Raw genomic sequence first — 23,257 nt, 5'->3', positions numbered from 1 at the left:
AGTCGGAAATACGTGACGTGAATGTTAAATATTTGAGATATGCACAAGACTGACATGCAAGTATCAAAACATGAGAGAAAACATGAGAGGTAATAATTGTTTCTGTTCTAATTTCCATCTGGGAAATAGAAGAAATAGAGAACAGTAGCATCATCTAGTGGAAACAATCTGCTTTTCATCTTAAGGGGAATGAATGAATGAATTTATTGGGGTTTTCTTTTCCTATAATGATCTACTTGTGCTTTTTATTTTTATTTTAGGTGTATTTTAATGTAAAAGTTGATGTAAAAGGTTAAATATGCTCAAATTAGTCATGATTTCATCAATAATATTGAATTTTATCTCATATCATTCAAATATGTCTTGATTGAAGGTGTTTAAACAGTTTAAATAGTAATGAATACATTTCCAAATAAGATGTTTTTGCCCCTATATTTATGAAATGAAAGTAAAATGACACCTATTTTATTTACGCCCAAATAACCCCTACAGAGTAAATACTTTATACTTTACGACAATAGACCTCAATCATTTGCCATTCTAATTTTCCTCAACGCGAAATGTATGGGTTCCCTTCCTCGCGTTGTAGTAATGCTGTAAACAAGAATGCGTCTCTAATTGTCTTCTTGATGCAAAGTGAAGGTGACCAAGCAATTTCTTCTAACTTACAGCAAATCAAATGCATTACTGCGTGTAAGTGGGTACTCCCTCATCACTTACCCTCTTGATGGGCGACGCTTCATTCTACTGGAGAAAAAAAAAAGAAGAAGAAAAGATCTATCGATTTGGGAGTGAGTAAAGGGAGTCCAAAACGGCACCAAATTCAGTGAAAAATGGATGCCAAGATGAAAAGGAACACCCTGTAATCAGATTGGCTATGGATTGTTGTGGAATCAACAGATATCGCTCTAAGGTTGCTTCTCCTCAACCTGGAAGTCCTAAATTGGATTAACAGAAGCCAGTCATTGTAGTGTGAAAAAAGATTCTTAATAGAATGGACAGGAGTTAAAAGCTGTGGCAAATCGGCCTGTGGAAACCACGTTTTTTAGTGTGCAAAATCAGGTACGTAAAAGGTTGGATTGGGACTTTGGTGTCAAGATCAAGCTATTCAAGCATTTTATGTCCAATTCATTTTGACTGGAAGATTTGTTGGGTAATGGTATGTAAATAAATTTAAAATAGACCAAATTTGATTCTAATTTGTCCTCAAATAACAGAGAAATGGCTATTTTAGTTAGTGTTCTCACCAAGAACGACAATAGTGAGATCTTTTTAGTTTTATGAAACAAGTAGAGTTATATTTCACAGGTTTTCCACCTTTTCCTCTAAAATATATTTTTCCTTTTCTTGATCTGTTTAAATGAATATTGCATTTGTCTCCTTGTTAAAAAAAAACATACTAAAAGCTTTAAAAGCTGTAATTGTTCTTGTCAGTGATTAAATGAACTACACAAAAATACCACATTATGCAAAACAAACTATTTTATTAGACTTTTGTATCTATTTAGTAGTATTGGCACAGACAAAGTAGTTATCTCTGGACTTTACATTTTGTACACTTCAAAATGGGATAAAATCAATAAAATGATTATCACAGTGATGTTAAACATGTTTTTTTACATTCTTTTTCCAGGACAAACAATGAACATCTTTTTTACGCAGAAAGAAAATGTATTGGCTTTCTTTTATAATTCTTATAACGTACTTTACGGACTATAAATCGAACTACGTTCTTTTTTAATATTTGACGAGAATAGGCAGTGTTCTAAATGGCATTATGTAAACGTCATTGACAAAATGCGACTACGTACATTAAAGGACAATAAAGTAATGGATACATGTATTGGGATGGAAAATTAGAAAATCTAAATATCTTAAATTGTCAACTACTTGTGGTTATTTCTTTGTAAAAATTGTTTTTCTAATGTATTCATGTATTCATGTATTCTTGTATTCATGGTGTCTATCTAGAATTGGATATATGTTATATGTATGTGCGTGGGTGTGTGTTGGTTAACAGTAGATATAAAATATTTAAAGTAGTATTGCACACTTAGTTTAAAGACTTATTTAGTAAATTGTGAGTGTAATTGAGGTTACTTTGCCAGGTTAGCTACAGAAATAATTTTTATTTAGCTCCTAGTTTGCATCATGGTCATAAAATTAGGAATAAATTATTAATATTTGGAATAAACTTGTTCAATAATACGAAGAAAACATATTTGTGTGTTAAATATGGATGAAAAAGGCTTGTTAGTGGAAAATTATCTTGTTATTGATTGAATATTTGCCAAAAACTAGTTTTTTTCTTGTTAAAAGGGATTTTAAATCATGCAAAATGATCATTTTTAAGATAGCTGAATTATAATTCTAAAGAAAATCATGTAAAGGGCAGTTGGTTATTAGTGAAAGATATTACAATTCTATAATAATCTTCTAATTTTACACGAGCTAACAACTCTTGAATATATTTATATTGCATTTAATAATAATCTTCTTTAAAATATCTGATTCTTATAGAAATAACAATTAAATGGATGGATAAAACACTGTCCAAAATAAAAATCATGAAATTAAACGCTACATAAAACAAGAAATCAGTCAAAATCAGCATCAGTACCAGATTATTTCTCTCAAATATATACATTTTGCATTGGATATCCCCTTATTTTTAATAAAGTGTCAACTTTAATGATGAGAGATACTCCAACCAATAGAAATTCTCAGAATTTTAGCGCAAATAGCATTACGTTACTACTACGGCTGAAAGGTTATTAATAAGGCCAACAAAGCATCTACACTGGATAGATACTCCGTAATCGTATGTTACAATTCGCATGGCTACGAGTCACACTCGGGTGAGCACCTGAAACAGTCACGAGAAATCAATGGCGGACCACCCTAACCCAGAAATACTCACATGGTTTCAAGCAAAAAAAAATATGTACACAGACGGACGAGGTGGCGGTAAAAAGCACCGTTATTTGAAGTAGTCCAATCCCGCCACCAAAAAGAACTTCTCCAAGAAAAGTTCCGAGTCTAAGACGGCGATATGAGCGGCTCGACCAATCAGTGTGTTGGCCGTGTTGGGGAGAGCGTGGAAAACATTTTGACGAATCAGACGACAATCTCTGGCCTCCGTCAGAGGTCGCAGAAGGTTGTTGATCATCTCCGTGTAGACGGGTCCTGACAAACAAAGGGTTAATTGATTTCAACATGAGATATTTAGTTATTTTCTACTGTTTCTTTTGCTCTATTTTGACCCATTTGTATCAAAAAACATACTTATTTTTTTCTGCCATTTGCTTGATATGCTTTCATTTTAAAATGTGATGTTTTTATACTTTGCTGTATCATATTATCTATATTTTTGTTTTATATTGGCTGGGCTAGATTTTACATAGTGGTTTCAATACACAACATATTTAATGCTGTTTTTAATATGGGTTAATAAGTCCAAGAAACTATAAAGTATTTGAGGGTATACACTTAAAATACTATGACTTACTAATGCTCTTAAATACAAAAATATTCAAGGTACGAAAAGCCTTGAAGGGGAAAATTTTGTCACAAGATATAAAAAAAAAGCCCAAGTAACAAAATATCAATAAAATTAAATATAAATGCATTTCCTTTATCAGTTTTTTTAATTGTTGTGCTATAATATTTATCTACTTACAAAACCACACCTGAAATGAAGTCATTTCATAAGTAGAGGTACCACTCTATACACAGATTCATAATCCAATATATATTATATTTTATATACCTGTAGTTTTGTCTCTGAGAGCAGTTTTGCACATCTCTATTCGAGCCGAGTGGAAAGGAACATAGCGATCTTGTGGAGACGCCACCAACACCACATTCTTGAAGTACTGAAGCCCTAGTGGAAATAAAATAAAACCGTTAGGGAATTAAAACTGCTATGAACATATTGGTGTGTATGTGGGAGAACACTTTGGAGTCCATTGACTGTAAATGGCAAAGTACAAACCCAAAGTGCGATGACAGGCAGTAAAACAGTTTTGTGCTTTTTAGTCCCTTGTCAGCGAGTGCTTTTAAAAGTGCACTCTAGTGGTTTTTTTTTCAGTGATGGGGTGTCAGATTGTGTGTGTCTGTGATTATTGTCGTCAGGGTGGTCTCTACTCAAACAGCGAGGAAGCCCCTCACAGTGTAAAACGTTGTGAATAGTCTTATTTTTTTGTGTTAGGGTTTTTAAATATCTTATATTGGAACTTGTCCTACCTGGTTTTTGACTTAAGAGATAAAGGAAGGTTTTGCGAGGATCCAAGTGATCTCTGAAGGTGAGCTGTAGCAAAGATCCGGATTTTTTCAGCTTCTGCATCAGCCAGAGACCTTCAAGATAAGTACATATATCATTATTTGAAAATTTTGCTTCAAACTGAAAAGGCAGCGAGTGCTAATGTACCTTGATAAATGTGTGTTGGCATGCAAAATAGACCTTTATCCATTTACAGTAGCTTTCTTGCTTAACAACCTACTAAAAGGTCAAGATAATTATCCAAAGACATTTTGAACCATTTTCTTCTTCTCAAGTCTTACTTTTAAATATAATCACACTTAATAATGGTTCTTACTCATCTTGCCAGAAATCATTTTTAACTATGGGTTTTAAAAATGGGTCGAAATTTATAGAACATATAACATGCAGCTATTTATATATTATTAATCCAAACAGCTATTATATTTACTGGGATCGATATAATTCATTATGAACAATACTTTACAATTCATCATATTATCATAAAACCTATTGGGCAGGAAGAGGTAGAAGAAATTATATTAAATTTTAATAAAATGCCTCAAAAACTAGGAAGAAAAAAAATCTATTGATGATTCAAATAGGGGGGAAAAAAACACCATTTGGGGCATCACCGTCGTCACGGGAACCAAAATGAGACGATGAGAATTTACACCAGGGGTCGACAATTCATATTTTCAATTGTTATTAATTGAGAACTATACTCAGAATTAACTAGAAGTAAAAATACATGAAAATACGTGCATTTTTAGTCATTTCACTGCCTTTAAAGTAGAAAAAGTCTCAGAATTATGTTGACAAAATTGTTATCCTGATGCTAATCAATGGGTTTAATTAAAAACTGGAAGATTAAGCCATAAGCACCCATCTAAAGAGCCACATGTGGCTCCCGAGCCATAGCTTCCCCACCCCTGATTTACACAATCTCCTCACCTGTGCTGACCAGCGTGCTGTTGTTGTACAACGTGCCCAAATGTGGGCCAGATAGCGAGAGGAAGGTATGACATCTGGGTAGATAGCAACGGAATCGAGGCCTCGTCAACACCGAGCGAATGATGACGTTCCCCAGAGAGTGACCGATAAAACTGTCAGGGTCAAAAATTCACCTTTTAGTAGAGAATTTATTATTATAAACACAGTGGCCTCATTTAAATAGGTTATACTGACCTAATCCTGCCAATAGTGAGATTATACAATTGAATGTGTTGAATAATCTCATCCAGCAATCTATCCGTCATAGTATCGAAATCCGCAAACGTATCAGTCTGTAAAAAAAGATATCCATGATTTTTCTCTATTTTTTGTTGTTGTGTGATTTAAATGAGATGGACTTCCTTAAAAACTGTACCTGGTTTCTTTCAGACATGAGGAAATCCAGTCGTGAACCAGGCAGGCCTAACTCAATGAAGGTCTTCACCAAGCGAAGGTCTGCACTGTTTCCTGGAAGCAAAGATCGAATTATTACGAGAAATGTCCCAACGAGTTATCTTGGACTTACCGTCCAGCCCGTGCACGCAGACCACCAGGTGGATGCCATCGTCAAATTCCTCATCGTCCTCTTCAGGGGGGAAGTAGGGAAGGTCAGATGCCAGTCGAGGAAGGTCACTGTATAGACCACCTTGGAAGCTCATCCCCTTAAATAGCTCCTCTTTGGCTTTGAAGAAACTGGTAATTCAAGTACAAGCAAATGGTTAAATCATCTAAACTTGTTTTGTACCATTGATGATGATTTTTCTGGCACTTTTTTGTCCTCTTGCTGTAAACTTAAATCAATTTATCAGTAGTAGACATCCACGTTTAAATGGACTGGATGTCTATTGCCGTTATTGACTGTCATGAGTCAAAATAAAAATGAACTAATATTTAAGTACTGGATTTTGTTAATATAATTATACTTTTATTCATAGTTTGGATGGGTGGGAAATGTGTTTTATAGGCTGCAGTTATCCAAAAAATGTTAATGTCCAAATGTTAATGTGACATAAATAGATGCTAATTTTGTCTATTGTTCCCTATGTTATATAAATTATATAATATATTTTTCCTTCTAAGTGCATTCTTTGGCTAGTCTGACTTACACTGACAAGTACATTAAGTATTACAAAACAATAATTGACTTTTCCAAATAAAATCTGTATGATTAAACAACCAAAACTAATAAAATCAGCTGCCTGTGAATCATGAATGTCAAAACAAAAACCTCAGCATGCGTTGATTGGTCTCCTGGTCCAGATTGGTCAACGTTGAGGAGATGATACCAAAAGACCCCAAGGGCTGATTGGTAATAGGCGAGGTAGTCTGACGAGTTGACATGCCACTCATGGACGGAGAGTCTCTTAGAACAGAGGAAAAGGGCAAACAGGTGGGCGCGCAGGACACGGACATGTTCACCACTTCCACCATCTTCTTATTCACGAAAGCCAGGCCTGAGTTGGGGACCTTGGGCGTCTTTGTCTGGCCGTCTAGTTCCCCGTCGCCACCGGTTGATATCCCATTCTCTTCTATGCATGACGTCGTTCTCGCCGCTAGATGCACATCCTCCACAGAGACACCATGAGAGACACCTCCATCGATGTGAATATCAACATCCTCTTTATAGCTGTCCTTAACGGAGCTCTCCATGGTGCTGAGGCCTTTAGCTGACTGGTGACTTTGCGCCGACTCAGATTTATCGGTTTCTAAAACATTTTGCGGTAGATTTAACATTTCTGAACTAATCGTCCCGCTGGTGCACTCGTTTGTCGTTGATTTGGGTTCAAAAACCGATGCGGAATATGTCGTGGCGTGTAATTCCTGACCTGATGCCGCACACTTCTCCTCATTATCATCCGGGCTACTTATCTGCGGCGCAGACACGGATTTGGTGAGTTTTCCACCTGGGCTCTGCACACGTTCATCTTCATAAGGTAAAGAGCTTATGGACGTCAAGGAGGCTTGTATACCTCCACTTGGGAGGCTACCATTACTCTCCATTTGAAGGCCTTCCAGAGAGCTTCGTAGTACCGGATGGCGAAACACTTTGTGCCGTGGAATTTCACGTTCGCTTGAGAAATCCAAAGGAGGCCGAGTTTGGAGCGCCGTCTCCACGGGCCACGCCACCGAGCTGGGCTCGCTCTCGATGCCCGAATCGGAAATGACCGAGGACGAGCGCTTTATGATCTTGGAGAAGATCGGGCCTCCTACTCGGTTGGTCGGCTCTCTTCGGAATCCGCCGGGGGATGACGGTGAAATGCAAGTCGTGGAGACGATCAAAGTGCTAACGGGGGCGTGGTCGGTATTTAAGTCTTCTGTGAAGCGACCCTTGAACTCGATGTCCTCACTCATTTGGTTGTCCTTTGAGGGATTAAACTGGTCGTTGTGATTTTCTGGTATAAGAAGAACATTTGCATTCTTTTGAATTCCCTCTTTTGGAGGAGAATTGAGATGGCATGACGTTTCCATGACGATTTCTCCAACGGATGATTGCTGTAGATCTGATCCTGGTGGTTCAGTTATTTCCTCTATTATATTCCGAGTATGTTTACAATCGATGTTGCTGCTCTGTTTTCCTATCTGAGACACATATGTAGTCAAATCCATGCAGTCGTCACTATCCAAAGGATCCTGGGACGGCTCCTCTAAGCATTTGGCTCTTAAATTATCCAGATGAGTCCTTTTGGTAGCCACTACATTTCCACTGACGTCGTTCTGACCGTCAGACGTGGTGAGAATCGGCACATGGGGTAACCAATCTGGAATAACAAGACCAGAACAGTTCTAATTTGCTGTCTAACATATGGAAAAACACTGGCTATAAATACCTGTTTGCGAAAACTCCACATATCTATCTTCAAAGATGATAGGAAGACTATTGAAGTCACCATCAATGTCCAGGCACTCGACAGGTAAAGGAGGCATCTTGGCCAAGTAGTCTGAGCAACGAACTTCTGTGGCAATCTGACTTTGTCTGTTAATTCTTAAGCACATGATAACCATTTTTGTTTTTGTTTTTCCACCTGTTCATACATGTGTTCATCCTTCAAACTTACAACTCTTCTTGAAACGTCAACGATTTTTCTTTGGGATGTTCGGTGAAGAAATACGCCTCTGAAAATCTCCTCACCTTGAAAAAAAAGTTAAATTCACTGTCAGGCTCATGGTGGAGCTTGAACATCACAAAGAGACTTTTTTTTTACCCTAAGTGTGTGATGTTCCTGGGCTAAGTAGGTCAAGACGTGAGGATTAAGCAGAGAAGATTGGAGGAAGTGGCTCCATAGGGCAGCTAGTTGCGTGCAGAGGTGGTCCACATCTTTGCTGATCTTCTCAGCCACCTTCTCATGGCCCTCCTGGAGCTGCCAAATATGGCAATTTTAATGCATTCAATGATTTAAGATCCTTCTATAGCTTTGTCCAACCCTGAATTCTAACTCTAACAACAAAAAATGGCTCATTAAAAGGTAAATCTTGGAGCCAAAAAGTCTTAAATGTAGAAATAAGCACATATAAAGAATTTACAATGAAATTATTGCAGTTTCTCATGTATTTAACATACCTGTAACTGTACAGCGAGTTGATTTAGTGACTCTTCTACAGGCAGGACTTCTAGAATAAAGTAGTATTGATATGGTTGAGAAGATGTATACATATATATATAATATTCGTGTACTTGAGCAAAATGATGGAGATTTTAAGGTTTACCTGTTTCCACTGGGATGGGCTGTAGTTGTGGAACTTCTTTGTTTAATGCAGTGCAGTAGCTATTGAGGCCTCGATATGCAGACAGCAGGAGGCGACAGAGTCTTCTGTGCCATGTATGAGCTCTTTGCAAACAGTCCTCACTGGGCACGTAAAAGCTCCCCTGGGGAAGAGAAGAGAAGTCAATAAGGGAAATGTCATCTGTCATGTAGGTCAATGGTGGGCTCTCCCAACAAAAAAGGCCTCACTTAATAATGGCCGTGAACACATATTTGTACATTGTAGGCATCTATGAAACAGTTGTGATGGCGGCTTTGTGAAAAGAACATTAAAATGATCAGTAAGGAAAGAACAATGGTGGGGCCTGGTTTTTGACTTTGAGGTCAAAAGGTCATTGATTTGGATAAGGGACTAAACCTTTTTGACGAAGAGAGCCATAAACAATTCATATTTTCAAACATCATTCCTTGAGAGCTATACTAAGAATTTAAAAGTAAAAATACATGAAAATGTATACATTTATTATTCATTTCACTACTTTGAAAGTAAAAGAAAGGTCGGAATTCTTTTGAGAACACTAATTTAACTGTTGCTAATCAATGAGTATCAATGAGAGGATACATGCAGAAGAATTTAATGAAGAAAAAATATGATTTAAAAAGGCGGAGAGCCATATACACCCATCAAAAGAGCCACATATGGCTCCCAAGCCATAGGTTCCCTGGGCTAAAGTATAAAACTTGTCCAGAGGAGGTCGCCCTACCAACGTGAGTTTATGACCTCTGCAAACTAATATAGCCTTTGTGGCCATGATGCTGTATTCACAATCATAATTTATCATCATATCAGGAATCAGCAAGGAGTTATTGACCATGAACAGGCAGTATTCCTCAAGTTACTTAAATACAAAAACAAAAAAAAAGTACAAAACTGCTCTTTCCTGGAGTATCTTAGACAGATACTATAATTTAAACTTGGTAAATTTAGTCTCCGGCCCTATCATCATACCTGTGTGTGCTCTGTAATCGTTGAGGTGGAGTATGTGGCAACCAGGAAGGAACATCTGTATGTATGTATACTTTCATAATTCTTTTTTTTCCTTTTAAGGAGCCTTCGAAGCCGTAGAGTGACGAGGGAACAAAATAGCAATGTTCTTGTTTGAACTAGTCATTATCCAAACAAAAAAAACATTGTGTTTGTCTGTACTAAGACAAAAATTGGCTTCACTCCATTTCATTAACCTTCATGACATATAGAGAAGATGAAATGTGCTTTAATGGCTGCCATGAAAAAAGTAATATAAAAAATATATATAAAAAAAACTAAAATTGCAAACTTTATGAAGTAATCACTGCTATTATAATTTTCCACTCTAACTCTCTCCCAAGGGCAAAGTATGCTTTCACCCTCCAAAACACTGACGTTGCATCTTTAAAAAAATTGATTTTTCACAAGCCAATGAGAAGTAAGAAAAAGAAAATGTAACTTCACAGTTGAGTGAAAAGGAAGCCTTTCTTTCACCTGCAGCTACGTTATACGTGGCACTTGTGAGCAGAACTCATTACTGCGATCAAAAGAAGACACCTCATCAGCAAATCCCCCATCCTCTTAGCCTTGGTCTATAGCCAGAGATTATTAAAGCAGCCAGCCAGAAGTAGGATTAAAAGCAGGAGGAGACGACAGGGGTCCTCATTAAGATTTACAGTAGAGACGCTGACGTCGGAATCAACCTAAGATGCAACTCCAACCACTTTACACCCGTACAGAAAAGCATTGAATGGTAAATGTGTAGTGAATGTATACTGGTCCATCATATTTTGGTAATGGAATGAGCCTGATGCAAATATAAAGTGATTTGAAGAAGGCTCTGGCATTGGTTGGTCACCAATTCAGGGACAATAGTTGGCTGGGATAGGCTCCAGCACCCCCACGGCTATAGTTGGGATACATTTACATTGTTAGGTTTACTTGAGTAGCTTTGTGAGGGAAAAATGTGCTTCCAAGAATAGTTTTAATGTGATTTTCTTTTCATTTTGACTTCATTTTTTTATTATCTTTGCACAAGGATGACAGGAATCCGAGATCGAATTCTGATTTGGCCGAATAATACAGCATTATGCACAAGAAAACTCAAATCTAGTGAGTTGGTCGTCCTTAAACCGACTATGCAATATATCTTAAATTATTAGGGATGACACTTTTTCCAGACTTACCTCGGAGTTGATGGGCTTGCAGTAACCCGCACCAAACACCAGGTTTTCCACCGAAATTGCAGCTGGGTCACTAGTATTCTCTGGTGAACTTTTGCCCAGCCAGGAACCCTTCCCATTTCGAGCAAAGCTGTAGAAGAAAGAACATTTCCATATGCAGAATGCCTATACAATGATCAATTAACTGCAAAATAAGAAGGCTTGTCATGGCCCCGTTATGGTAGCTTAGAAAATGAATAGGTAATTATTCCCAAAGAAAAAAAAAGACTAGATCAAAACATCCGCTTGGCTTTGTGAAATTTTAAAGGCATGCAAATGATCTGCTACCTGATTAGCGGCTGATGTAAGGCAACCAGTGAGGCGTGGATGGAGACGGAAATGACGGACAGATGGAAATAGTCGAACATGACAGGAACATGATGATGCAAGCCTCTCTGAGGGTGGAAGTGAAGGTTGAGGGTGCGGCTGCTGATCAACGGGACGGTGGCGATGTCCGATAATCTGGAAAAGCGTGAGGGATTAAAAAAATACATTTTAGAGGAAAATATGCATGACATATACAAAATTAGTACACCTACTGTTGTTCATTTTCAGTAAAGTGCAGATCCAGCTTCAACTGGAAATCTACTTCGCTCAGGGCATCCTCCAACTGAAAAAAAACAAATCCAGATACCGAATTATATTATATCCAAGTAACTAAATCTCAAATCCCTATTTATTAATTTTCATATTTAGTGGCATATAATTAAACAGTTTTGATAATACCTGAATGACAAAAACTATGTACAAAATTGCGACTTATAGTGCGGAAAATACGGTCGCTTACTTTGCAAGGATCAATTAACCGCATTGTTTTTAACCTAATATACAGTGTTTATATATAAGTGTCCTTATAAATCTGCTTTCCTTCATCTCACAAGCCTTCTAATCTTCCACATAGTGAATGAACGTGCCGCCAAAGCAACGGTGTACAAAAACAAAACAGCATGAAACGGAAAGAGGCCAACTGACAGTCTTTTGAAGGTTGAAGGTACAACGGTCATGTTAATGGATTCCCACAGCGGCCAGGATGAGAGTGCAACCCCGCTGCCTCCAACACAACAGTAAACACAGCGATCTTTGCTCCAATGTCTTGTATTGATGCCGCCATCGATCACAGACATATCTCTCGTCTGTTATTTTGGTCGGCGCTATCTCCAGATAAGAGCGGCCTTTAGAAGGTTAATGAGGCGCGAGCCTTGAAAAGAGCTCTCTAGTGACACTTAATGCTCTTCACTCTTCTCTTTAGAAAAATCCAAACATACAGATTTATATCCTTCTTTATACTATTTGTATTTTTGACCAATGCACAATATCTGCCATGCTCATTGAAAAACAACAAATCATCCTTAGATAATATCTATAACCTTTCCGCTTGTACTACAACGCGTACGTCACCTTCAAAATGACGCAGAAAGCTAAATGGTGCGTGTAAGGAAATGACGCAGATAATTGCGGTGATCGAGATAGGACTGCAGCATAAATGGGGGTAGTTATATTTTATATTTTCAATGAATATATTCAATGAATTACCTCAACCAGTTTCTTAATTTTTCATTTTGGGGCTTGAGTTTTAGAGCCTTAACATTTTTTTTGGTGTGTGTGTATTTTACACAGTAAAATTTATATGATTTAACATTAAATGGAGTAAACGCAGTACGTGGCATACACACAAACATGTGCTTGTGTACGTGGGTGCATAAAATGTCACCCGTCTGACTCACCCTGGCTCCATCCAATAGCAGGTGCACTTTGAAAACCATGCAGTCATTGACGCTGATATCCTCATTCCTGTAAAGGATTTGGAATATTCGGCTGAACACGGTACCCTCGTACACCCCCGGGGAGCTGAAGCTGCATTCGCCTGCTGTGAGACAACATTACATATATTAATATACATAAAAAATATCATCGACATAAAAAAATCATTCACTGAACATAATAGTAGGCCATATTTGGCATTGCTAAGCAAATTTGGTGATGAATTAAAATTGTATATATTGTAGCGGATTGTAATTAATACTGTTATTTGGAAGCAGTAAAGTTCCCCAACAAATTATTCTAAATATGCCCTATTTTCTGGGCTATAAGTCACGCTTTTGTGACTGAGAATGCGACTTATATCTCATCTTTTTTTAATGTTTGTGGTACTGTATATTCAAAAATGCATTATACATTAAACCCGTTTATTTATGTTGTTTGAACTACACTCTAAAGTCTCTTGTTGTGTACTGTATCCATAGTTTAGCTACTGTACATAATCTTTATAGTCTACACATCTTTTTATTCTTGGTTTCTTCTCAAGGGAAATTAAAAAGTATGCAATATCAAAACATAATTAAGAATAAAGCCGCCTTTGGTTGAAAAGTTCAGTTTCTGGTGCAGTCGTATATTTGCTCAAGTTCATGCAAATAATGCAAAACACTTTCATTATAACTAGCTCAGTGTACTAGTATTTTCTTTGTTCTATGTTTATATTTTATCTATTTAAAAACAGCACATCCATACCTCACTCCTAAAGCAGAAGAATGGCCTAGATAAGTATAAGTTGCATAAAATGAAATAAAACAAGAAGACCTACAATGTTACTGTACCAGCACCACTAAGAAAAAAAAATAATGATTGTTCTTCAGCCAAAGGTATTTTCACACAATCTGTACTGCAGTCCAGCTGCGATCCCCAAGAGGCTTTTGAAACGCCCCGCAGAGTCTGCGTCTATCTGGGGCCCCTTGACTCGGCCCCTCGCCACGGGACTCCCACCTGATCATGCTGCTGCTCTCTGCACCATCAAACAGCCCCAAACATGTCGGATGGCAGCGCGGGAGCAGGAGCAGGACCCCCGTCAAAGACTTGTTACATGTGTGAAGGAGACCTTTTTTTTATAACAGTTGTAAGGGTGGGCTGCTCTTGCCTCATTGGCTAACAAATGGTGCGGAGGATTATGATATAATAGACTATTTTCTTACACTTGCTTCTTGAGATAAGGTTGCAATCCATCAATTTTATGTAATAATTTCTGAATGAATCCAGAATCTGAGCTTATATATATACACATATACATATATATATATATATATATATATATATATATATATATATATATATATATATATATATATATATATATATATATATATATATATATATATATATATATATATATATATATATATATATATATATATATATATATATATATATATATATATATATATATATATATATATATATATATATATATATATATATATATATATATATATATATATATATATATATATATATATATATATATATATATATATATATATATATATATATATACATACATATATATATACATACATATATATATACATATATATATATATATATATATATATATACACATATAATATACACACACACACACACACATATATATATATATATATATATATATATATATATATATATATATATATATATATATATATATACATAGATAGACACATACATATATATACACACATATACATATATATACACATGCATATATACACATACATATATACACATGCATATATACACATATACATATACATATATATACACATGCATATATACACATACATATACATATATATACACATGCATATATACACATACATATATACACATGCATATATACACATATACATATACATATATATACACATGCATATATACACATATACATATATACACATGCATATATACACATATACATATATACACATGCATATATACACATATACATATATACACATGCATATATACACATATACATATATACACATGCATATATACACATATACATATATACACATGCATATATACACATATACATATACATATATATACACATGCATATATACACATATACATATACATATATATACACATGCATATATACACATATACATATATATTTTCCTTCTACTACTGAAAATTAGACCTAGTAGCAACACAATGTGATTATGTGAGATCCAATAAAACAGCTTTCCACTGGTCATTAGTTTTAAATGCTCTAATTCAGAGCAGGCCCAATCACTAATGAGAGCCAGAAGTTTTTTTATACTGGTTTTAAACACATGTTGAAAGCCATCAAGATAACACTCAGTCAAAATAACACAAACGTCCAACCTTTTATAGTTTTGACTCAATATATTTTTTTCCTGTTTCATTCTATTTTGACCAGAAAGTGTCTGTCACGTGTTTACACTTCAAACAGTTATTATATAACAAGATGCTTCCGTCTGGACACGTTTTTGGGGCGTTATTACATCCTGCACTTTAAAACTTGCTGAAATGCCCCTAAGCTTTAGTCACAGCCATTCTGTGCCAGAAATAATCTGCTTACAGCCCTCCGGTAGTCTACATCTGCTCTGTGTTAAATTGTGTGTATATATTTGCCTAAGTGTGAGTTCGTGGATTCCTTAGTCCTATCAACAAAACCCGCAAAAGTCACGATTGCTCTTCACCGATCCGATGACATTGTGCTTGTAAAATCTGGATTTCATTGTCGGTGAATGGCTGTCATTAAATGCTTGAGTCGAGTGGTCGACACGGTGTGTTTGTCTGGGGTTAAATAATATCATGTCAAGCATGTACTTCAATCAAGATCACGATGAGGGATTTATTTCCTGTAGCCTCATATGCAATATATATATAAATATATATATTTTTACTGCTTCTTTAAAGCTATGCAATCACCCAACGAGGTGAGCAGGCTTTTAATTCACGACCTTGACAAAGGAGAGGGCGAGGACGGCAGACTTACCATCTGAATATTGATATGAATATGTCATGTAAATTTCAGGATGACACTTTCACTTAATTAAATGCAGTCAAAGCTGATGTGAGCCATATTTGGATTGTTATGGGGTGCTTTTCTTTCTAAAAAAATGCCACCTTATTAAAAAAAACCTTAATCAACTGCAGCTTTTTGTTCCATTGACACAAAGGGTTGAACCAAGTGGGGGTGGTGAAAATAGAATCACCTGACTTCACTCAAATCATTTCACTTTATTACATACCACCTTTGTGGAAAGGTATCACATATTTAAAATTGTTTGGTCCAAAATATAGATACTTTTCAAGAATTTAATGCCATTTATTAAAATATTTTTTTTAAAATAGTAGTCTCAAATGCAAAATGACATCAATATCATCAAATAAAATAGAAGACATTGCTTTATTGGTGGCCAAAATATTGCTGTATGTTTAGAAAATGATGATATTGATATGTTAGAATAGTAAAGATAATAGAATGAATACATACCATGTCTCTATTAAATACTGTGGTGTTTATATAAGCCTGCATGCTGCGTATGATTGATTTACTTCTTAAAATTCCACACGAGTCATTAATTAATAAGGGTAGAAAACACCCTCCTACATTGATTTGTGTCACAATGTTCCTGTCATCTCACCAGGAAGGACATGAATCAAATTCATAACTATAGACATACACATCCGCCAAAAAATGAAATTTCCATATCCCAAAAGACCTGGCAATAAAATATGTGGCCCATAAAATAAGAAGAGAACTTTTCAGGAGTCCACACACACGCACATGCACGCATGCACGCACGTAGACACGACTTGCCGGTCTAGAGAATCTAAAAATAACTTATTACTGTGTACCATTACTGCCAGTGAATTGGCTTCCTGAATTGCTTCAAAAGCAGATTGTAAACTTCAGCGAGGAGAGGAAGCAAGATGTCAAACATGGAAATTGTGTGCATGAGATTATGAATGAGATTTGTGAGAAATGAATGCAAAACATTCTTTACAATGAACTGGTCCAATTGCACATCCATCTACGTCAATGGCAGTTAATGTGTAACTGCTACTAGAATAAATGAAAAAATGCACTATTAAGAGTCATAGGGGCTAATAAAGCAGATTATGGTAGAAATGAGATCCACATGAATGACATATTTAAAATTATATAGGAAGATATAACAAAGTAGATTATTTGCCACTTACTTGCATTATCTTGGGTTGTCACTATTAACCTGTGGAGCACGCGAGGAGAAACCTTCAACCCTGTTCGAACTTGGTAGAACCTGATGGAGTAGAATACATATGTACAATATAAATACATCTATGTAGTGTATCATGATAGTAGGAGTTAGATTTTAAGTCTATAACATGTTGAGGCAGTTTAGCATTTTGTGCATACACCATCTGATTGCTGTCATTAAACTACTAATCTTTTTGACAGAGAGAGCCATAAACAAATCATATTTTCAAATATTATTCATTGAGAGCCATATTGAGAATTTAAAAGTAAAAAATACCTGAAATGTGTGAATTCTTTAGTCATTTCACCTCTTTTAAAGTACAAAAAGTCTGAATTCTTTGGAGATAACATTGTGTTGCTATTGCTAATCAATGAGTACCAATGAGAGTATTCATGTAGAATGGCCATATGTTTAAAAAAAATGTTATTAAAGATGCAATAGATGTCAGGACTCAGCTCTCTCATCAACAATTTCCATGTCTTTACTTCACAGTATTTTTGGAGAGCCTTATGCACTCATCCAACGAGCCGCATATGGCTCCCGAGCCATAGGTTCCCTACCCCTGTACTAGAGTGATCGATGAATTGTTACTTTTTTTTTAACATAAACCTAATGTTGGGGATGTAAATCTTACATGGGTAAATAGGGTTTGTTTACTGGGATTTCAACAAAAGCAACACGAGCAGATTAAATCGATGCGGCTTTGCGCAAAAAGAAAAAAGTCTGGCCTCTCCGGGGACAAAATGGACAATCGGGTGGAGCGCTTTGTGGCTGTAAACGTAATTATCACATCAATGCCTCAATGACGACGTTCTAAAAGATGACGGTCAATGAATGCGGAGTATATGTTTACAACATAGAAAGATTGACCAGTTAATAGACATCAATTTTGGTGTCTTTCTTGTTAAGATGATTGTAAATAAATGTGCACTAAAAGATGATCATTATCTTTTTCAACAGCTGAAAGAGAAGAAATAATACGAAATTGTAAAATTCTGACGAGATTTCATAATATAATTTACTCTTAATTAATACTGCACAGTCTAATAACCATTTACTCATTTAAATTCACAGTTAAAAGATGACTAAAGAACTATTTTTTATTTCTCATTCATATTTCCATTAAGGTTAAATTAGTGCATTTTTTTACAGTTCACTGAAAGGATCATAATGTCATTGCATTTACATTTTTCTCCATTCAATTACTTCATTTTCTTCTAGTTTTGAAAGACTTACAGATGCATTTTGATGTCATAAAATCACCTCGGTCTCAGACATAATATGAATAAGTGCACTAATTGGCCATCAGCATTGACAAGGGAGGTTTAGGCATTTTAATTTGCAGACTAATTGGATTCGAAAGTTCACACCATTGAAGTCAATTGAAGGTTTCAGCAGCCATTATGTGATAAGAATTGCAGCACCAACTTTATATAATATACAACATATAAAGCATATTCAATATCTCTTACCCTCTCTGAAAAAGATCCACATTATGAAACTTGTGTAACTCTACAGAAAACTCCAAAGTTCCCTGTACTTCAGACATGATATAATCGCAGTCATCACCTGCCAAAAAACACAAAAAAAAACATACAAAAAGACATTTTTATTTCACTGACTGTTACAAACCCATTGGGATTGAACCATCCAGTTTTAATGTACTAAAATAAATCTTTTTGTCTTCATTAAATGTTACTTGTCAACAAAATTCCAAACTATGACTCAGATTTTATTGTTAGTCATAGAAATGTGACTGTTGCGACCTAAAAATATGACAGTGTACTAAAATCGTAGACAGCCTGAGGCGTATAAATACAGCATGTTTGCTTTCTGTTTAATCAACAATGTCTGGATCCCATTTGGATGAACGCTAGATTTCAATTCTCAGAGATATTGCTCAAATGTGTAGAAAGGAAAAATGCTCAGACGCTTTAAAGATGAAGATTGTGAATAGCTAAGTGTACTCTGCGACTATCCAATGCATCCAAACGTAATACTTTAAAAGTAATGCGGCTGAAGGACACTGGGAAGGGATCCAAAATGAGAATATTCACATTGTACGCTTCATTAATTCGAAGTCTCGCCATTCGGTTGTTACCTGTCAATCATTTTTCATGTTGGAATGCTTCCATCAAGAAAATTATGTGAATATAAATCTGGAATTAAAGGTGATTATGTATTATGAACGTCTAAAAAGGAGTCTGAAAACGAGGGATTTGATAATATGATACTTTTAATTAGAATGATCTTAAATGAAAGTGTATATTTGTTCATACTGACTAATCTTATTAAATTTCAGATGATATTTGTATTACACAATTGATGATACCTCCATAAAATAGATATTTCTGAATGAAAAGAAGGATAAATGGTCATTCCATATCCGGTATGGATTCACAAGCTGATTGGTACAAATGCAGTGAAGCAAGAAAATGACTTTAGTGACTCTCATTTTGCTGATTTGGCACCAAGTTTGACAAGAATGCACTTCAACTCGCAGCTCTAAAAGAACAGAAGCATTGCACTCAAACAATCAAAGATAATAGTCATTACTTTCCCCTTGTTTGCAAATGAAAGAAGCTTATTCTCTCACTTTTCCTTTATTTCTATTGATTTCTCTGGCTCCTCTCTGAAGAAATGTGTTAACTTGGCTGAGAGTGGCAAACTGAACATCGTGTACTGCCAATAAAGACAGTCTTTCCTCCCCAAAACAATCTATCTCGATAATGCGGTTATTACGTAACACACACACACACACACACACACACAAACACATACAGACAGACAGACATCATCATCGGCTTTATTATTAGAATCCTCTCGAAAATTCATCAATAACTTAATGATGTCAGCAAAGCGCCCACTCTAACAACAAGAAAACCATGAGTTCAACCCCCTAACAACAATGAAGCAAGATGACAGTGATATTTGCAGCCTGCAAATATATCTTAAGCCATAAAAAACAAAAAAAATCCACTTTAAAGTCTTTCACATCCTGCAAGGCATGATAATATTATAACACACTTACATATTTTTCCTCGATCAAGCCTGCATTTTTTTCCATTGACATTTAATTGCATTATTTTCCTTTTAACACCTCACTTTTACTGCTTCACCCACCTGTGAAAAAGCCATGCACTTCCTAGATGATAAAAAAGGGGAGACAATGTGTCCTTGGCAGAAAAACACTGAGCTAGAAATCATGTGATGTCATAATCTTTGCTAACCCACCCCCCTTCCACCAGCACCCCCCACACTACCCCCCTGTTAAGCTCTTAGCATTTACAGCATTACAATGCAGTATTTGGGAGCAAACCGTGTTCAATTAGACTATAAAAGTAGTCAAAAGGGTATCATAACATGTGTATTTTTTGGACTGGCTTATAGCTTTTAAACAGTCGCTTCTCATGTAAAGCCGTGGGCACGTCATTCCATCTGTCATGTGCTAAGACTGGCATGACAGTGACTATTTGTTCCAACACATCGACGTGATCTTTCGCTCTCCTGCTCTGGCGTAGCAATACATGAAGCGGCAGTCACATGAGAGGCCACAAAAGCAGGCGACGCTGCACATGGATGCAACACGTAAAGGCAGGATAGGGGATATTTTTCATTTTTCCAGACTGTCAACCGCAAAGATGGCAATGCAGAGGATTCGGACCGTGGTATTTGTACACAACTTATAATAGACAAAATCATGTGACGTCACTTTGGCTGTGCAAAATGAAAATAATATCAATTGCAATGAAGGATGTGACTGATGCCCTTTCCTAAAAAATGTTTTAATTTGCCTATAGAGCCAATAAAATGGTGGCAAAGTGACTCCTCCTATTGGACAAAGCAATGGGCTTACTAAATGAAGTACATCCTATCCACTTCGACATAGTTCCATGTCTAAAAATATATGGATGTATGTCCCAAGCATTGTTGTTTTGAATAGAAAGGTCATTAATATCTAGGTTAATGCCATAAAAGATGAATGAAGGATGTTAAATGTATGGTAGTTTGTTTTACTTTTTAGTTCAGGGACTTAAAAAAAGGGCATAAACTTGGAAAGGAGTAAATATAATCACATAGTTGGCCTTTTTGTGGATGAGTGGAATGGTGAATGAATTAATGAAATTTGTAACCCAACACACACTTTCTTAATAATGTAATACAAGTAAATATGCTGAGTATCATTTTAAATTTATACACTTGACTCCACAACTAAGTTGAGCTTCAAAATCTAACCTTCCAGTCACATTATGTGATTCCTGCTTAGTGATGCATTGCTGAAATCCGAAAGTTAAACACATGACATCTGCAAGAGTCCCCCTACTCTCTATGGAAGTAGCTCGTAGTAGTGTACAGTCATAAGCATCTGGCATCATTGTCTATACTAAAAAAAAACCTTCACCATTCACTCGCCACGCGACACCGGCAAACCGCCAACATCCACATCCGACAGCGACGGAGCAAAGTGAGACATCCTTACCTTGGGAATGATCCGGGACGTAAGACGATCCGGTGTATTAATGCAGATGGACGCGCTGGCGTGCAATGTTTATATCTCTGCCTGCGCCGCCGCTACTGCTGCTGCTGCTGCTGTTGCCATGGTTATTCATCCAGACCCTGCGTGTACTGCAGTCCCCCCACTTTCCCTCTGGTGCGCGTGCTCTATCGCTCTTCATCAATCCGTGTCTCTCCCCATCCACATGGAGGAGAGGAGGAGGGGGTTGGGGACGTCAAAATTTGGGCATCTGGAGCTTAATCTGTCTTTGTCCTCGCCCTCCAGCGTCCAGTCCACGTACAGGCTGCCGTACGGCTGTGGTATTAATAGCAAAGCGTGCAGACGCGGCGCTGTGTGTGTCCTGCTGCTGCACTCTGGCATCGTACGTCCAGCAAGCAAGCAAGACAGCCAGCCAGCCAACCAGCCGGCTGACATCAGAGCCAGCCCACTAAAAGCTAAAGCGAGCCTTCCGTAGAGGGAAGGAAGGAAAATTGATAACTCACGCTTTAAAAGGTGTTGACGAAAAGCAAAGAAAGGTCAACCGAGTAGATAAGTCAGGGCATCTATTTTTGGCAATGGAAAGGGAAGGGGTTAAGGGTTGAGTTTGATCAGGGGTCAGGAATCTTTTTGAAAGAGAGAGCTATAAACAATTCCTATTTTCAAATGTTATTCCTTACGAGCCATACTCACAATTTAAAAGTCAAAATACATGAAATTTGCCAGTCATTTTATCACTTTTAAAGTACAAAAAGTCTCAGAAATTAACATTGTTACGCTGTTGCTAATCAATGAATATCAATGAGTTCAATGTGTATCAATGAAATCAATGGCGCAGTCCCGACATGACTCTCACCACAGGTTTCCATATTTTAGCTAAGAACCATATGCACCCATCAGAAGAGCCACATGTGGCTCCCGAGCCATAGGTTCCCTACCCTCTGAGTTAGATACTTGTCTGTGCTCTATTCCCATCTTCACCTTCCTGTTGAAAAGGCAAAGTCAATCGCGGCTTTGCTCAAATGGCTCTCTGCCATAGGCTTGGAGCACTCTTGATTAAAGGAGGTTTATTGATTGTTTTTTTTTCTTTCCTTTTTCCCAACTGTCAGTGTATCAGGATGTAAAAAAAAAAGTCTAGTGAAATCAGGGAAGTTGGGCCGAAAGGACATTGACTAGCAAGTCGATAATAATGAAATGTTGGAGGAGAACATTTGAATGGGATTTTGTAACTTCTTTTATATCATTTGAATGTAGTTTGAATGTATTTTTATTTCTTAGTTATGAAATAGTCTGTTTCATGCCAGTTAAAATGATTGTTTTATGATAAGGGTGGGTGGAAATGCTAGTTTTAAATGAATATTCAACTAAATTGCATATCCATTGAAATAGGTTGAATACAATGAAGTACTTTGAACTCCTAGTAATAAGTTCACTCCAGTTATTGTGATTTTTGTCAATCCAAAGCAGAGGGCAGCTCAAACCTTAAGTTGTTTATATGAATAGGTCATGA

General features: G+C 36.5%; 1 protein-coding gene across 1 annotated transcript; it reads right to left on the bottom strand.

The window, feature by feature from the left end:
* Positions 1 to 1,954: 1,954 nt before the first annotated feature.
* Positions 1,955 to 22,125, bottom strand: fam135b (family with sequence similarity 135 member B). The gene is made up of 20 exons (XM_077743877.1): positions 21,736 to 22,125; positions 18,728 to 18,824; positions 17,218 to 17,297; positions 12,930 to 13,069; positions 11,745 to 11,815; positions 11,494 to 11,667; positions 11,170 to 11,296; positions 8,960 to 9,119; positions 8,814 to 8,863; positions 8,458 to 8,613; positions 8,311 to 8,384; positions 8,083 to 8,237; positions 6,483 to 8,013; positions 5,781 to 5,947; positions 5,631 to 5,722; positions 5,450 to 5,547; positions 5,216 to 5,367; positions 4,246 to 4,356; positions 3,770 to 3,883; positions 1,955 to 3,186 (listed from the first exon to the last, which is right to left on the bottom strand). Exons 2-20 carry the CDS (start codon positions 18,802 to 18,804, stop codon positions 2,981 to 2,983), a joined length of 3,735 nt encoding a protein of 1,244 aa, XP_077600003.1. The 5' UTR covers positions 18,805 to 18,824; positions 21,736 to 22,125; the 3' UTR covers positions 1,955 to 2,980.
* Positions 22,126 to 23,257: the final 1,132 nt, after the last annotated feature.

The sequence above is a fragment of the Stigmatopora nigra genome, chromosome 21, assembly GCF_051989575.1.
Source record: "Stigmatopora nigra isolate UIUO_SnigA chromosome 21, RoL_Snig_1.1, whole genome shotgun sequence".
Taxonomy (NCBI): domain Eukaryota; kingdom Metazoa; phylum Chordata; class Actinopteri; order Syngnathiformes; family Syngnathidae; genus Stigmatopora; species Stigmatopora nigra.
This window is presented reverse-complemented; position numbering and strand designations above follow the sequence as displayed.

What these genes read in the sequence shown, in the direction of transcription:
- fam135b (XM_077743877.1), bottom strand. Translation starts at nt 18,804, where the DNA reads ATGTCTGAAGTACAGGGAACTTTGGAGTTTTCTGTAGAGTTACACAAG. An exon ending in CAGCACGCTGGTCAGCACAG is followed by an intron (nt 4,357 to 5,215) that starts GTGAGGAGATTG and finishes CTTATCTTGAAG; the next exon opens with GTCTCTGGCTGATGCAGAAG. An exon ending in TCTCAGAGACAAAACTACAG is followed by an intron (nt 3,187 to 3,769) that starts GTATATAAAATA and finishes TTTGTTTGTCAG; the next exon opens with GACCCGTCTACACGGAGATG.